This window comes from Dendropsophus ebraccatus, chromosome 10, assembly GCF_027789765.1.
Source record: "Dendropsophus ebraccatus isolate aDenEbr1 chromosome 10, aDenEbr1.pat, whole genome shotgun sequence".
Classification (NCBI taxonomy): domain Eukaryota; kingdom Metazoa; phylum Chordata; class Amphibia; order Anura; family Hylidae; genus Dendropsophus; species Dendropsophus ebraccatus.
In genome coordinates this window covers 39,888,189-39,905,587 of record NC_091463.1, presented here as the reverse complement: position 1 = coordinate 39,905,587, position 17,399 = coordinate 39,888,189, and the positions used below count along the sequence as shown (strand labels likewise).

The following is a 17,399-nucleotide window of genomic DNA, read 5'->3' as shown; positions in this document are numbered from 1 at the left end:
TTCAACCTTGATTCTCTTGTGATAGGGCAGTTTAGCACTTGGTCACTTTTTTGGATAAATTTATGAATTGGTTTAGGAATTATTTATATTTCACATGTGATTATTTATTTATCTATTTATTCACGCATTTTTTTGTGAGCACGTGCACTTTAGGAGGAATACATTTGGAGCAGTCAGGTTTGATTTCCATCCGACTAGATGGCATACAGGGCCTGGTAGTTATTTGCTTTGTTTGGGGGCTGCGGTGGGAGAGACATATTTATTGTTATGTGCACTCCCTGTGATGGTTTACCCGTATTGGGTTTTTAGGTGTTTTTAAGTGTATGTCCATTTGCTGTTTTGTTTATATGTTTTGATAATAAAGATATTGCATTTATTGATTACATTATTGTGGGTGCGCCATTTATTGTCCTTCTTTGTTGTTTTGTATATGAATTTTATTTGTATAGCGCCAACAGATTTCGCAGCGCTTTTTTTTTCTATGCATACAGTACAGAGGTACATAATACACAGTTAAATAATTAGTACATAGTTAGAAATACAAGATGAGCCAGTAACAACGCCAATATCTGATTGCAAGTAAACATATAGGGGAACATGTATCAACTGGCGTACAGTGTTTTTTCGGCGGAAAGTGCAGATTTGCCAATGATTTTATTCGCAAATGGCCGATTTGGGAATAAAATATTCGCAAATCAGCAGTCTCCGCCGGGTACGCCGGGGGGCAGGGAGGGGGTGGAACGGAGGGCGCGGACTCAGAGTCCGCGTGATTCACCATTCGTTCCGCCAAAAGATACGCAGAAAACCTACTCTCAGCTGGCGTAGGTTTCCTGCCATGCGCACCGGCGCGCACGGAATTTATGTAGAGGCAGTCCGCCTCTACATAAATCTCCGTAGCGCTGGAGCTGCGGGGGCATTTTTAAGTCCCGTGCAGAAAACGCCAGACTTAATAAATGTCCCCCATAAAGTGCAGGAACCGTCAGAGATAGAGAGAGAGTGAGGGAAACAGAAGGGGGAAACAAGTTTAGGGAACGTTATAAGCGAGTCTGAAGAGAAGAGGCTTTACATTCTCACAGCAGAATGAAAAATCTGCTGAGATTATGTAAAGCCATAAAAAAAGGCAGTACCCAATATCGCAACAGTTTTCGCTGCAGAACTGCAGAGGCAGTACATGTGAAGGCACCCGAAGGCTATGTTCACACATAGTATTTCCATCAGTCCTTTGGTCAGTCTCTTTTTAACCAGAATCAGGAGTGCAAATGAGCGGCAAAATTAGGTTAGATTCACACACATCAGATCGGAACCGGATGTCACACTGCGAATTCGCAGAGAAAACCACTGCGGATCCATTGCCTGTCATTTTCAATGAGAATACATGACATCCCACTGCGAGTATGTAAGGGATAGCCCTCTTGACCCTCCGCCGGCCAGAGCATACATCACCTGCTCCATGCTCCGGCTTGCTTCGGGAATTTCCAGCTGGGCGTCACTGTGCGGATCCCTTGCCGCAGCCACTGATTGGCTGAGTGGGACGTCCAGATGCCGGGAGCCCCCGAAGCAAGCCGGAGCATGGAGCAGGTAATGTACACTCTGCTCAGCAGGGGGTTAAGGGGGCTGTCACTTACATACTTGCGAGTATGTATTCTTATTAAAACTGACAGACAAGGGATCTGCAGTGGATTTCGCTGTGAATCTGCAGCGTGAAATCTGCTGCGGATCCGGTGTATGTCTTTCTACCCTTACAATGGAATGATTTGCATAGTTTCTGTGTTTTTACCCACGCCTGGTTTCAGTACTTTAAATTTTAATATACAGAAAAATGTGGTCAGTCATGTCTTGTGTACATAAAATAAAATAAAAAAAATAATTAGTTTTTAAATTTTTTTTTTTATAATGAAAGTTAAAGGAAAACAGATACTGCAGTATGGCATACAAGACTATCCGTTTTTGCATCCTATGTTTGCATTAAACGTATAGGTTAAATAGACAGCAAAAATGTAGTTTGCACTTGTTTACACACAACAATTTCTCGGCTGCGGGGATCCCAAACAAGCACCAATCAGCAAGATCAGTGGCTTGTTTGCTGTGCTTTTATCCAGCACAAGATATCTAGCAGATGGGATGCATGTGTATATGTATATATCTTAGCTGTCAGTTTTCAGATAACAAGCAGCAATCTATACTTACCAGCCACGCTGCTTGTGATCCGGTATCTGGCTTAATAGTACTCATGCCGACTGTATTTTCAGGCCCCACCTCCTCCGGCTGTCACTCATTCCGGTGCAGGCTGCGGTTTGAAAATCCAGCAGGTGGCCAGAGGGCTGGAGAACCAGACACTGGATAACTGATGTCTTGCTTAGCCGCACAAACCCCTGTTTACACAGGGAGATGTGCTGCCGATAAAGAAAAAAAATTGAACATGTACAAAGGATGCGATCAGCCAATATTTCGGCTTTGGCTGATCGCTGCCCCTTTTACATTGGCCGATAACTGGTCAGTGTAACGGAACCCTTAGACTAAGGTCAGGTCCACATTGTGTTAGAGCCTGCATTGGAGGGTCCATTTTAAATTACTGGACATAAATAAAAGCTGCAAACAGCTTTTTTTCCCCCTTGAAAAAAAAAGGAATCGGCTCCTATTTCAGCTTGAAATTCCTCCCGGAAAATATGAACACAGCAATGTCCCATTGTGTTCAATGGGATTTCCACTCTGTTGTTCACACTGCAGAATTTCCAAGCAGAATTTTCTGTCGCAGTTTTTTGACAATTCTTTGGGCGGATTCCGCTAGAGGAATCGTACAGAAGTCAAGGGGGGCGTAAATTCTGCTTGCATTCTGCTTAAAGGGAATCTGTCAGCTCCCGGGCCCTACCTAAAGTACTGACAGTGTGTTGTAGCTGGCAGTCCCCTAATGAACATGGCACTTTTTGGTAATTTGTTCGTGCTGTGGATTATACACATTATCTCACGTCTACTACTGTTAAGAGTGTCAAAGAGAAGTTGTTTGTGCCCCACTCTGGCACCCCTCACCACTCCTTCCCCTCCCTCCTCTTCATGAATAATTAATGCTTCCTGGCCTCCTGCTCGCTCATCTTTCAGCCAGTGTCTCTGTTTGCAGATCAGTCCTCTGTAGACTGAAAGAAACACTCTGTTAAATCTCTGTACCCAAACGTGTTTAAGCTGTGGTCTAAGGGGGAACTCACCTGTCTGAGACCTGCGAGCAGTTCATTTTCTGGCTCCAATCCCCTGATGGAAATCCTTCCTTATTTTATCATTTTTAAGGCTATGTTCCCACACAGCATTTTTGCTTAGTATTTCGGTCAGTATTTTGCAACCAAAACCAGGGGTGAATTGAAAACACAGAAAGGCTATGTTCAAACACTGTTGAAATTGAGAAGATGGCCGTCATTTAATGGCAAATAATTGCTGGTATTATAAAATAATGGCTGTTATTTGCCATTAAATGACGGCCATCTGCTCAATTTCAACTGTGTTTGAACATAACCTTTCTGTGTTTTTATTCACTCCTGGTTTTGGTTGCAAAATAATGACCAAAATACTGAGCAAAAATACTGTGTGTGAACATAGCCTTAAAATGATACAATAAAGAAAGAAAAAAAGACCTCTATTTATTTCCACCAGGGGATCTGAACCAGAGAATGAACTGCTGGCTGGTCTCTAGACAGGTGAGTGTTACTCCTAGACCATAGCTCAAACACATTTGAGTTTAGAGATTCGACTATATGTGTTTCTTTCAGACACGAACTGCCTACACAGGACTGATCTGCAATCAGAGACACTGGCTGACAGCTAAGCGAGCAGGAGGGAGGAGGAAGGAATGAAGAGGTGTGCCATAGTGTGGCACAAACAACTCCTCTTTGACTCTTCATTACAGTAGGAGACGTGAGATTATACATAATCCACCGCACGGAAAATTAGCAAAAGGTGCCATGCTCAATAGGGGACTGCTAGCTACAGCACATTGTCAGCACATTAGGTTGGGCCCGAGACCTGATAGATTCCCTTTAAATTCTGCTTGCATTCTGCTCGAATTCTGCTCCTATTCTGCCAGAGCTGATTAGGCGAGGAATTTCAAGCAGAAAACTTTCCTCTTCAATTTATTGAAAATTCCTCAGTGTGAACCCACCCTTACACTCCTGACAGACCCCACTAAAGTCAATGTCAGTTGGTACAGCAGTCTGTTTGGCTCAGTTTGTTAGTGCCAAAAGGAATCTGCAATGGATGCTATGAACTAAGCCTCTAAAGCACTGTGGACTTGTTCACAGTATATAGAAATGTGGTCAACCATGTTTTTTGCCTGCAGCAATAAAAAAGTGTTTAAATTTTCTCTATAATGAAAGTTAATTGATTCTGCTATATGGCATACCACAGCATTCATTTTTGGCATCCATTTAATGTCTATGTTTTTGCCCCTTTCAATAGTTGAATGGATACATTAACCTTACACAATAACCTCGCCTCAGCATGGGGCTACAAAGTGTTGCACTGCCTGGTCATGTCACTCCATCACTCATACAAGTGAATGGGGTCGTGTTAAGTTGCAATCCGTTTCTTTTATAATGCCAGTCAATGGGAAATGTTTTTACCATAAAGCAAAAATGTAGTAAGCAAAAATGCAGCGTGAACCCAGCCATTCACGTGTTCTCAATATACAGTCCATGCGTGGACTGTATACTGCCGACTTTGGAGCTCCAGGCTCCATTATTCATTATGATACCAGGAGCTCTGAAACTGTTTAAATATTTGCGGTACTGTACTGACAGAGCGTGTCAGAACAGTAGCACAACTATTCAAACAGTTTTAGAGCACCTGACATCATAATGAATAAAGAGAATAACAGGCATCAATAGTGCTGTCTACAATGTCCCACAGAATTAATGTATACATTCGTAAAATTGACCGAATCTCTAATCGCTGCATTAAATTCTATGGGCTCGTTATGAACACGCTATAGTATAGCCTGAAATTGTGGAGCCTCTCCAATAAACAGTATGTAAATACCACCACATTCCCTGCCTTCGGCCTCCTCCGACATGCAGTCCCATGTAAATTTCATGCTTCCAATGCTGTATCTCTGGTCCCACTGCTCCCCAGCATACACAGGTACACCTGGACACTGCTTCTGCCTTCAGTCTCACCATGTTGCTCCTACTTCCTGTTTCAGCAGTGCACTGTATCCCAGTGGCCCCGTTACATTATACCTACTAGGAGCAGCCCTCTGTTATAAAGTGAGCTCTCCCCTTAAGTTGCTGCAGGAGCTCTCCCCTTTAGTTGCTGTGAGTCCTGACACACAGGGTGCCCTGTCAGCTGCTTCAGCTGTTAAATTTGTCTGATAAAGGCAATAGGACACCCAACCACCACCACCGCCAACACTGTGCCAAGGACACATGGCCCCCCTGCTCCCCCCTAGCTATGCCCTGGCCTTCAAGCATTTTGCCAGGGAAGTGCACCTTTTGAGGACATAAAATAATTAGCAAATTGTTTCCAACATTCTGTCCAAACATTGTTGTCCTATTATGTGCCGACCTAATTGGGACATGATGTACAGCCTCTAATGATTCTCTCACAACCCTCCATTGTAATTTCATAATTGTGGAGCACACAGCAGGCCTTCATGGCAGCATCCAACATTCAGCTCTACAGCATATTACCCCCCCCCCCCCCCCCCCCTCTATGTAGCAGCAAGGATGTCAAACGCACATTCTACATAGAAAGAAGCTCTTGTGAGTCCTATCGTTGAACATCCTGTTCTTGGAAAAGGTCTCAAAATGTTGAAAGACCCGTCTACCGCCATAACATAAGGAAGTTGTGGCTATAGTGTGCCAAGGAGTGGCTAGAGGAGGTCTAGATTATTGGATGGCAAATAGTACCCAAAGTTTGATGAAGAGAAAATGTTGGCATCAGCTCTACTACCATAAGAGCCGACATCTACAATTACAGATTTGCCAACAAAAAAAAACAACGTTTTTTATAATAAAAAGTGGGTTCCTGGTTTGCTGGCATCTGAAACTTAATCTGCGTACTATTAAGTGCCTTCACACAATGTGGAAATTGAGGGCTGGTATTGTAGTGCTCTGTAAGGGTATGTTCACACTGAGGAATCGACGTGGAATTTCGTGCATCAAAATGCACATGGAATCCATTTGAAATTCCGCCCATAAAATATGAAAATTTCTATTTGTTATTGTGTATAATGGGCTTTCTGTTCATTTGTGCACATGCCAGAATTTCCACCAGGAAAATTCCGTTGCGGATCCACGTTCCACCTCATGAATTGGCATGTCAATTCTTTTGATGGATTCCGCTGGTGGAATGCTATAGAAGTCAATGGGGCTTGAATTCTGCCAGAACTGAATAGGCGAAAATTTCAAGAAGATCGCCCCCCACGGATTCCGCAGCTCGCCCCCATGTGCATCTCTGCTGGTCCCATAGACTTCATTCTATGGTCAGGCAGATTCCGCCATACGCGCCAAGAATGAACAGGTTCATTCTTCATTTGGAATCTGCCTGTGCATATAATGGAGTCTATGGCCCGGGCCAGGAGTGGGAGATAGCTGCGGGATCCATGGCGGATGATCTTCTCAGATTCCTTACCCTCCATACCCTAGGGCCCGTTCACACTACAGAATCTGCCCTGAAAACTTCACGTGGATTCCGCCGCTTGTGCCCGCTTCACTCTCCACCCGTCCCACAGACTCTATTCTATGGTCAGACAGATTCTGCAGTCCACCCAAAGAATTTACATGTCCATTCTTTGGGCGGAGGGTGGAATCTGCCTGACCTTAGAATGAAGTCTGTGGGACGGACACAGAGTGAAGCGGGAACCAGCAGGGGCATGTTCAGACTACGGAATTCTTACAGCTAACTTTCTGCAAATTCTGCTGCACACCCCCACGTGCACCAGCTTCACTCTTCGCCCGTCCCACGTGCTCTATTTTATGATCAGGCAGATTCCGCTGTCCGCCCAATGAATGTAAATGTAACAGCGCTGTTCTCCTGTGACGTCACCCGGGGGCCGGCATTGCCTCGATGTGCCGTTGTCTTTACTGCACCACACATACACAGTACAGCAGCATGTTTTCCCGCTGTACATTCGCAGTAAAGATGCCGGCGCACCGACTACATGCAATGCCAGCCCCCTGGTGATGTCGCAGGAGGACAGAGCTTTCAATCAAGCCCAGAGGGGCGTGCTTACAGTGCTGAAACCCGCCCAAGACCGTAACTAGATGGAGAAGCCACAGGCCCAGATGACTACTTGCCCGTAATTTACATACAGCGGAGGAGATTACAAAAGTATTGGGTGATGTACCAGCATGTTTCCTTAGCGTTAGGGCCATTTTTAGCGCGATTGGTTCCCTTTAAGGAGGCATAAACCTAGTGACAGATTCCCTTTAAGTTTTATTATTAAGTAGTAAAATGAAACAAAAGCTATATAAATTGGGTATCATTGTAATTATACTCATCCACAAAATCCAGATATTTTCAGTTACACCATAACTTGCATGGTATAAAACATTTTTTTTTTTAAATGCTGAATTGCTGTTTTGTTTTTGTTTTTTTACTTCATCCTTCAATTTTTTTTTTCTTCAGTTTTTCTATATTTTATGAGTTCCATATTTTAGTTCTGTCTTTTAGATGGCAGGGGGGAAAATGTCAAAGTGAAAGTGTTAATCATCCACACTCGACACATTAGGAGGTTATTGTGAGAGGGAATCAAACCATCAGCAAGGGGTGCTGTAACCAGTACATAACCCCCAATACCTAGACACTGGAACGTTTCTTTAAAATATTCCAACAGGAAAATGTTGTTTTTGTTTTGTCTGAGCTAACGGAGAAATGTAATAGACAAGCCGTGTAAGTTCTGAACACATTTATGAACATTGCTTTTTCCATAAACCTAATATTTACGGCGTTTTACACTCTTCTTGGTTGGAGTCTGTGGGACATAGGCAGCTTTACACAGACGACACTGCAGAAGAAAAATGCCAGTGCTTTCACAGCCCATTTGATATTACCCAAGGGGCTAATCCAGCGTATAGACATCTACTTCTGAACACTATGGATTAGGGGCAATGCTAGTGAGAAGTAAACTCTCGCCTGCTCTTTCTCCTATGCTAACTGCAGCAGATACAGCACCAATGAAAGGGATTTTAAAAAATATTAACAGAGCTCAAATTGCCACGCTGTCAGTTTTAATGTCAGAAATACTGTGGAATTACTTGTCATCACTCCGTCCCTGTTGGGGCTCACAATCTAAACTCCATACTAACCTATCTGTATGTTCTGGAGGAAACCAGAATAACAAAAGGAAACACACACAAACACGAGGAGAATTTTATAATTATATATATTGTAGATGTTTCCTTGGTGGGATTTGAACCCAAGACCCCAGTGCTGCAAGGCAGCAGTACAATATGGCACACAACCTGAGGACAGGTGTGGTGCTGATTTTTTCAAAAGCTGACATATTATAAGAAAAGTATGGAGAGGGCTCTGAGCTAAGCCCACTTCATGCTTAGGGCTGTTGGCTGCTATCAGCACCTGTGGCCTGCTATCTGCATTGGAAATAACTCTGATGCCAGTCATTAAACCTTCTAGTTACCATAGTCTATGGCAACTACGGCATCTAGAGAGTCAAATAACAGTTGCTGGTCTTGCCTAAGATTTGTTTGTCTCCACTAACATGAAGTTACAGGGTTATGATCAGTTGTTATGGCAGTAAGGAACATTCTGAAGGTCTCCATGGCTGCCATGTTAGGACTCCTATTACAGCCTGCCAAAGCAAAAACAGATGCAATATAGTTCTAACAACAGAACAAGTTGTAAAAGAACTTCATTGCTTCTTTTTTGTTCATCTGTATTTTCGAAGAAGTGTGAACATGCCCATCCTAATGCTGCATAAGTAAATCCCATATGAACAAGTCCAGCGCTCAAGAAGCTAAAAGCAGGAAAACAATGCAATACTAACAATAACAAGTGATAAAATTTACAGTTTGAAAATTAGTGGATTTAACGTATGACATGCAAGTGACTTATTTCAACTATATATAAATACAGTGGTACCTTGGTTTAAGAGTAACTTGGATTAAGAGCGTTTTGCAAGAAGAGCTCACAGTTTTTTTAAATTGTAACTTGGTTAAAGAGCATTGCTTTGGTTTAAGAGCTCCCTGTATTGAGTGGGAGGGAGAGTGGAGGAGGGGCATGGCCTGCACGGGGTGGTCTACAGCACTGTACTCTGACCCAGGAAGTCTCCCTCACCATCCAAATCATAGCAGATCCACTTCTGGCTGGGGCTTACATCAGGGGACAGGACTGTGGAGGTAATCTCTCCATAGCTGTAACCCCTCTCTCCCCAGACAGAGAATTTATGTGCCCACATCTGCCCTGCTCATTCCTTCATGCTCCCTGCAGTCTCTGTCAGCCCTTGTATTTCCCATCCTCTCCATTCCTGCTATAATGTGCCTGCACTTACACTCAGCTATACACACTGCTGCTATAATGTCCCTGCACTTACAATCAGCCATACACACTGCTGCTATAATGTGCCTGCACTTACACTCAGCCATTCACGCTGCTGTATATAAAGTTTCTGTCTCTGTCCTCCAGCATAGCTCTGTGATTCTCACTTCCTGATTGGTCCATGCTGAACACACACCACTTCTCCATTGCTGTCATGTGACCACACAGACCTCTGACAGCAGCCCTGCTTCTGTACTATGCTACTGCATTATAAGGATCTGCATCTCCATCCAGTATCTACAAACTACTGCTGTTTTTTCAGGTTTGTGCACTTATTATATATTATACACCACATCCTAAATGCTATACTGTGCAGTAACTTTTCATCAGAATAAAAAATCATTATTTTGGGGGTGCAGAACCAATTGTCTGCATATCATTAATTTCTTAAGGGAAAATCTCCTTTCCTGTGGAGAATCTGTAACAAAGAACTGCAATATTTAAGAACTGGATATCTGGCACAAAGAGAATAACAAAACAATATAAACAACCAAAACAATAAGAGGGATAAGGTGTGGTAAGATATAACTGCTGGGTGCTGGCTCAGCTTAGGAAAGGAAATTGATGGGGTTTCATCCTCCGACACCCTCCATATACTTGATCAAGGTCAGGTCTATAAAAAATTATACAGGGGTAAACATGAATGTTTATGTGTATAAAAAGTTTCTTGATATTAGAGATGCTATAGTTTTTCTATTAGGGCATAAGAAAATAATAGAATTGTTAGGTCTTGTTCACACGTAGCAAAACTAGCGGAATTCCGCTGCAGAACTTTAAGTCTATGTTCACACGTAGCAAAACTAGCGGAATTCCGCAACAGAATTGTCTGCCGCGGAATGCCGTTAGTCTCCCTCTCATAATGGGAGTCTATGGGAGGCGCGCGCTGCTGTTCTCACATCGTCTCTCCGCGCTGAAGAATGAACATGTTCATTCCTCAGCACGGGGAGAGCAGCAGTGCGCGCCTCCCATAGACTCCCATTATGAGAGGGAGGCTAATGGCATTCCGCGGCAGACAATTCCACTAGTTTTGCTATGTGTGAACGTAGCCTTTAAGTTAATCCTGCTTGGGACCACTCTCGACGAGCCATTTGGGAGAGTTGGTAAGGTAGACCTAGCCCAGTCATAGATAGATAGATACAGTAGTTAGATACTTGGCCTTTTGTTTAAATAGCAAACATGTAATAAGACATTTTCCCTTCAGAGGCATCAAAGAAGGGGTTGTCTTCATGACGTAACCCCTTTCGGGAAACTCTCACTATCAACAGTATGTGACAGATTTTAAACAGCTTCTGATAAATTCTTAGACTGTCTATTCTAAATTCACATTGTTGTTAAGAACTAGACATTAACCCCTTAAGGACAGAGCCTGAAATGGCCTTAAGGACAGAGACAAATTTTATGAATATGACCTGTGTCCCTTTATTCATTAATAACTTGGGAATGCTTTTACCTATCCGGCTGATTCTGAGATAGTTTTCTCGTGACATATTGTACTTCACATTTCTGGTAAAATAGAGTCGATACTTATAACGAATCTTTATGAAAAAAAACACAATAACATGAAAAATTGTAAAAAAAATGCATTTTTCCAACTTTGAAACTCTTCTGCTTACACAGAAAATGGCTATGCCACATAAATTATATATTAAATAGCATTAGCAACATGTCTACTTTATGTTGGCAGCATTTATTAAACTATCTTTCATTTTTTTGAGACAATGGAAAGCTTAAAACATTAGCAGCAATTTTCCAAATTTTCCGCAAAATTTCAATATCAGATATTTTTAGGGACCTGTTCAGGTTCAAAGTGTATTTGAGGGGACTGTATGTTAGAAAGCCCCACAAAGCACCCCATTTCAGAAACTGCGCCCCCCCCCCCCACACACACACCCACACACACTCTGCAAAAGCACACCCAGAAAGTGTTTTAACCCTTTAGGGGAGTCACAGAAATAAAAGCTAAGTGTGTAAGAAATTTAAAATTTTTATTTTCTGTGCAGATCCAATATTTTTCATAATTATAAACCCATTACCAGAGAAATGCACCTCAATATTTATTGCCCCGTTTCTGCAGTTTATATAAATACCCCATATGTGGCCCTATTGCGCTATTTGACGCAACCACAAGCCTCAGATATAAAGGAGCACCTAGTGAATTTCAACGCCACCCGATATATTTGGTCATTTATGACTGTACCACTTCAGGTTGGCAGAGGCTCTGGAGTACCAAAATACTGGAAACCCCCCACAAGTGACCCCATTCTGGAAACTACACCCCTCAAGGAATGTACCAAGGGGTGCGGTGAGCATTTGGACCCCACAGGTGTTTCACAGATTTTCAGAACAATGAAAAAAAAAATGTACACTGAAACGTTGTTCTAGCCTTCAATATTTCATTTTCACAAAGGGATACAAGGAAAAAATAACAAAACGTGTAGCACAGTTTCTCCCGAGTACAGAAATACCCCACATGTGGACATTAAGTTCCAAGCGGGCGCAGGACGAGCCTCCAAAGGGAAGGAGCGCCAGTTGGCTTTTGGAAGCTGGATTTCACTGGAATGGATTTCATGGGCCATGTCGCATTTACAGAGCCGTCGTGCTGCCAAAACACTGGAAACCCCCCACAAGTGACCCCATTCTGGAAACTACACCCCTCAAGGAATCTAACTAGGGGTGCAGTGAGCATATGGACCCCACTGGTGACAGGCACATATGTAGAACATGTGCTGTGAAGATGAAAAATACAATTTTTTTCATTTTCACGGCACAAATGTGCAAGTCACCAGGGGGCCATATCCCCCTTGTTAGATTCCTTATGGGGTGTAGTTTCCAGAATGGGGTCACTTGTGGGGGGTTTCTACTGTCCTGGCCGCACAGAGGCTTTGTAATTGCATCATGGCAAGTCTCTAATGGGAATGGCAGTCATTTCAATTTAGTTGGGGAAAAGGGACAATTTTAATTTATTTGGGGGTATTAGGCCAATTATTAGTTTATAAGGTTGAAAATGACAGGAGTCCATCAAATACAACCTGTGTTGATACAGAGGAAGGCAAAAAACGACAGTAGCCTCATCACATGGGAAAAATTCCTGCCCGACTCCATATTGGCAATCAGAATAATCCCTGGATCAACGTGACCCCTGAAAAAGGAATAAGGGACAGAATTTAGAAAATTTAGAACTCCAATGACGTGTGGTACACCTTGAAGCAATCCTTTATGCAGAGGTCGGGCTGATCAGGACAGGTGTCACACTGGTAAATGGTGTCCTTCCTGATCCCCCTTTTACGGCACACTCTGCACTTCTTTTGGGATCTCTCCTTTTTTCCAGTGTGGGGGACGTCACCTGGAAAATGTTGTTCCTGTACGATACGGGGTCCTTCATATCCAGAAGCGCTGGGGCCCTCTCCGTGGCCGAATATCAGGGCTTTGATCACTGCTTCCTGGAATTCAAGGAATTTCCCCGGGTTGCCGGCATATCGGTACAGCACAAAAGCGTTGTACATCGCTGTCTGTACCAGATATACGGCCACCTTTTTATACCACCGTCTGGTTTTTCTCATGGCGTTATATGGTTTGAGGACTTGATCTGAGAGATCAACTCCTCCCATGAACTGATTGTACTCTAGAACACAATCAGGTTTGTTCACCACGTACAGGGACAGGGGTGGCACTATTCCTGTGAATTGTGGTCAAAGTAAGGACATTTCACAGGCCTTGCTCTCACCCCTTGGCAACAGTTTTCTAACTGGATGACTTGGGAGGCCTCTTTGATTTTTTCAGATTGTGCCGCAAGCTACAGTAGCTCGGGCAGCAAGGGACTGAAACAGGGGGATGCTGGTATAAAAGTTATCAACGTACAGGTGATAACCTTTATCCAGCAGTGGGAAGATCAGTTCCCAAACGATCTTCCCACTAACTCCGAGGATGTGGGGGCATTCTGGGGGCTGGATTTGGGTGTCCCTACCCTCATATACTCTAAATCTGTAAGTGTACCCTGAGGTACTCTCACAGAGTTTGTATAGTTTCACGCCATACCGTGATCTTTTATTGGGAAGGTACTGGCGGAAATGGAGTCTTCCTTTGAAGCTCAGGAGCGACTCATCTACTGAGATGTATTTCTCTGGGATATACATCTCAGTAAATTTGGCAGAGAAGTGCTCTATGACCGGCCGTACTTTGTACAGGCAGTCATATGAGGGATCATCTCGCGGGGGGCAACTTGCATTATAATGCAAGAATTTTAGGAGGGCTTCGAATCAAAACCGTCCCATGGCCATACTGTAAAGTGGGGTATTATACATAATATCCCCACTCCAGTATTGCCGAATTGTGTTTTTTTTTTACTAGGCCCATGTGCAGCAGGAGCCCCCAAAATGTTGTCATTTCGGCTGCATCAGTAGGGGTCCACGCCATGGGCCTAGCAAAAGTAGAGGAGAGGTTCTGGGCTAGAAATTAGTACATTTAGTACAAATTTGTTTGCGCCACCATCAAATTTATAAGGTCAGCAGAGAAATAGAGCTTGAAAAATTCTATTTCTCTGAGACCTGTGGGGTTAATTTGGATTCCCGTCGTTGCCATAAAGCCAGGAATCTGGGGCTGATAATTTTGGGGGTCTGGGGTCAAAATGGGGTCACCTATCTGGGGGGCGGGATGGGGTCACCTGTCTGGGGGGCAGGGGGCGGGATGGGATGACGTGTCTGGGGAGCAGGGGGCGGGATGGGATGACATGTCTGGGGAGCAGTGGGCGGGATGGGGTCACCTGTCTGGGGGGCAGGGGGCAGGATGGGATGACGTGTCTGGCGGGCAGCCCGAGGTGTCCTCCTTGGACGCCTAGGTGGAAAGTCATCACCACTGGATGATGATGATAATAATAGAGATGATGAGGATGAATAGAGGAAAGAAGGATCCCCCTATTCATCCTCACTGGCTGTTTCAGTATCGGAGGCTATAAGCGCGCATGCCTCCTCCGCCGAAAACACTCTCTGGGACATTTTTATACAGGGATTGGTATATGGGGGGTATGTAAATGTAATGTAGTGGTGTAGTGTAAAACTTTATGTCAAGTAATGTATTGTGTAATGTGGGGTAGTGTAGTGTAATGTAGTGTTTTATACGTGTTTTTCCCAGTACGGGGGGGGGGGGGGAAACCTACCCCAAAAAAGGAGTTGCTGATAAATGCCGCACTTATGTGCAGTACTTATCAGCAGACAGTGGCGGTAGGATATAGAAAAAAAAAGAGAGTTGGGGGGAAGGGGGGGTAACCCTACGCCAAAAAAGAGAAGTTGCTGATCAGCGGCGCACTTGCGTGCAATTCTGATCAGCACTCAGCGTCGGAAGGGCGGGGAAAAAAAAGCTACCTCTTTACCCCAAAGCAACTGATTAGTGTATTATATACACTAATCAGCCGCTAGGGGGCAGTACAAGTACCTGGACAAAGATCGACGAGGAAAACCGACGAAAAACCGACAAGAGCCGACGAGATTCGAACGCAGCCGATGGAGATGAACAAGGACGCTGGGGGACCGTGGACTGAGGTGTGTAGAGAAAAGTAAAAATAATTATTTTTACTTAGATCGTCGCTATTGGCCGGCCGGGCTTAGCCGGACAATAGCGGCGATCTGGAGGGTGGCACCATGGCCCCCTTCAGTATACACACTGAGGCTATGTTCACACTACGTAAGAGACAGGCCGTTCCGTGACCCCAGCCGACCCACACTACAACCTACACAAGACTACAGGACAGTACACCCTACACAAGACTACAGGACAGTACATCCTACACAAGACTACAGGACAGTACATCCTACACAAGAGTACAGGTCAGTACACCCTACACGAGACTACAGGTCAGTACATCCTACACAAGAGTACAGGTCAGTACACCCTACACGAGACTACAGGTCAGTACATCCTACACAAGAGTACAGGTCAGTACACCCTACACGAGACTACAGGTCAGTACATCCTACACAAGAGTACAGGTCAGTACACCCTACACGAGACTACAGGTCAGTACATCCTACACAAGAGTACAGGTCAGTACACCCTACACTAGACTACAGGTCAGTACATCCTACACGAGACTACAGGTCAGTACATCCTACACAGTTCTCCCTCTAAGCTGGGAACTCTGGAGTTGCAAGATCTCAAACACCATATTAATGGGTTTAATAAGCCAAAGACCAGTGGTACCTGCCAGGCTAAGCTCCAGAGTGTACAACTTAGATGGAACAGTACAAAAGATTTCAGGTTTGTACATCCCATCCACAATCCCAGATCTGTACCTCCCACCCATAATCCCAGGCCAGTACATGAAACCCAAAACTCCAGGTTAGTACATCCAACCTGTGGCCCTGGGTCAGTACATTCTACCCACAACATGCAGTAAGTACATCTAACACAAGACTACTGATAAGTAGGTTCTACCCAAGACTCCCAGTCAGTATATTGTACATAAGACTCTATATCAGTACATCCTACATAAGACCAGTGTTCCCTATAATCTGTAAAATGGAAATAGTTAAAACATCATACTATTAAGGTTAATGAGATAAACATCAGGAGTACCTGCCAAGCTGAGCTCCAGAGTATACAGCTTAGAGGGAACAGTACACACGACTCAAGTCAGTACATACTACCCAAGACTATGAATCAGCATCCCCAATCCATAACACCAGGTCAGTAAATCCTACCCTAGACTTTGGATCAGCATCCCCAGCCCATGATGCCAGGTCATTATATTATACCGTAGACTTTGAATAAGTATGCTACCCATTACGCCAGGTCAGTAAATTGTGGTAAAGGCTGATTTGTTTCCCAGCTACTGTCTTAGGCTCTTAGGGGTACTCTCATACATACATTCTCCACAGATTCATTCATTTCCAGAGTCACATGTTCTCACATTTCTTCACTCTGGTGGCTCTCATATAGCAGCAGAGCTAGGGCTGTATAATCTGATCCATGTGAGTACCAGGTCTGCGGTTTCATCAGGGGGACTGGTAACTCCAGGACCTCCAGCTCATCTCATTCCCAGCCTTGTTCTGGAGGAGCACATGTTCTCCCACATACAGGAAAGCCAAACATGTACCTGCTGATGGACTGCTTCAGATAGGCCCAGGATCATAGAGTCCACTTGTTGTGCCCTGTGTCCTCATCCCTACTGATCACCTGCATTCTCCTCATCTCTTTTCTGCACTTTCTTTGCCTTCCTTTACTTCTTCTCTTCTTTACTTTTCATCAGTGCATGGAGGGACAAACCCACTTTTACAATATTGACACCTAGTGGGAGAACTGGGTATTACATCATAAATTCTCACCCTTACAACACTTGGTGAAGTGATTGAGGGTATGTGGACATCAAATAAGCAACCTAGAAATTTCAGACGTCAATGAGGACATAACTAAGCAGTGAATAAGTGATTATGCTCATGTTCCAGGATGTGATGTCTGAGGTGTTATGCAAGGAAAAGATCAGGCTAAAATTAATATATTAAGGAACTGTACAGTATAAAGTACAGTGATCAGGCTGGTATATGTAGCTATAGTATCAAAATGTATATATTATACAGTGTGTCAACTGGGGGTGACAGCCTGCTCAGCCAACCACTGGCCATGATGCTGTTGCCAACCTACTTCAACTATGTCTGCCTCTATGTGACCATGCATATATGCTGCTAGTTCAAGACCTGTTCCTAGACTTGTTTCTTCCTGTTTTCTTGGTTTTATCTTGGTGTTATCATCTGCATCTGTTGCTTTACTGGGCCAGCTACCACCTATACCAAGACCACCCCCAGAGGTGATGACCTGGTGATCCATTTCAATAGAGACCAGATCCTCATTGGAGAGGGTTAAAGGGAGAACAA

The 17,399-nt window shown here is 43.9% G+C and overlaps 1 protein-coding gene across 4 annotated transcripts in view; it reads right to left on the bottom strand.

Moving 5' to 3' along the window:
* The window catches only part of GDPD2 (glycerophosphodiester phosphodiesterase domain containing 2), a 65,959-nt gene extending 49,178 nt beyond the window's left edge, over positions 1-16,781 (bottom strand). For 2 of the 4 annotated variants that reach the window (XM_069986718.1, XM_069986723.1), the window contains exon 1: positions 16,625-16,780. Coding sequence is in view for 1 of the 4 variants with exons in the window: in XM_069986724.1 (XP_069842825.1) it covers positions 16,625-16,660 (36 nt within the window). In the remaining 3 variants the exon portion in view is untranslated. Of the gene's footprint in view, positions 1-16,395; positions 16,430-16,624 lie in introns of those variants that run through there. The other 2 variants (XM_069986724.1, XM_069986721.1) reach the window with 2 other exon arrangements.
* Positions 16,782-17,399: the final 618 nt, after the last annotated feature.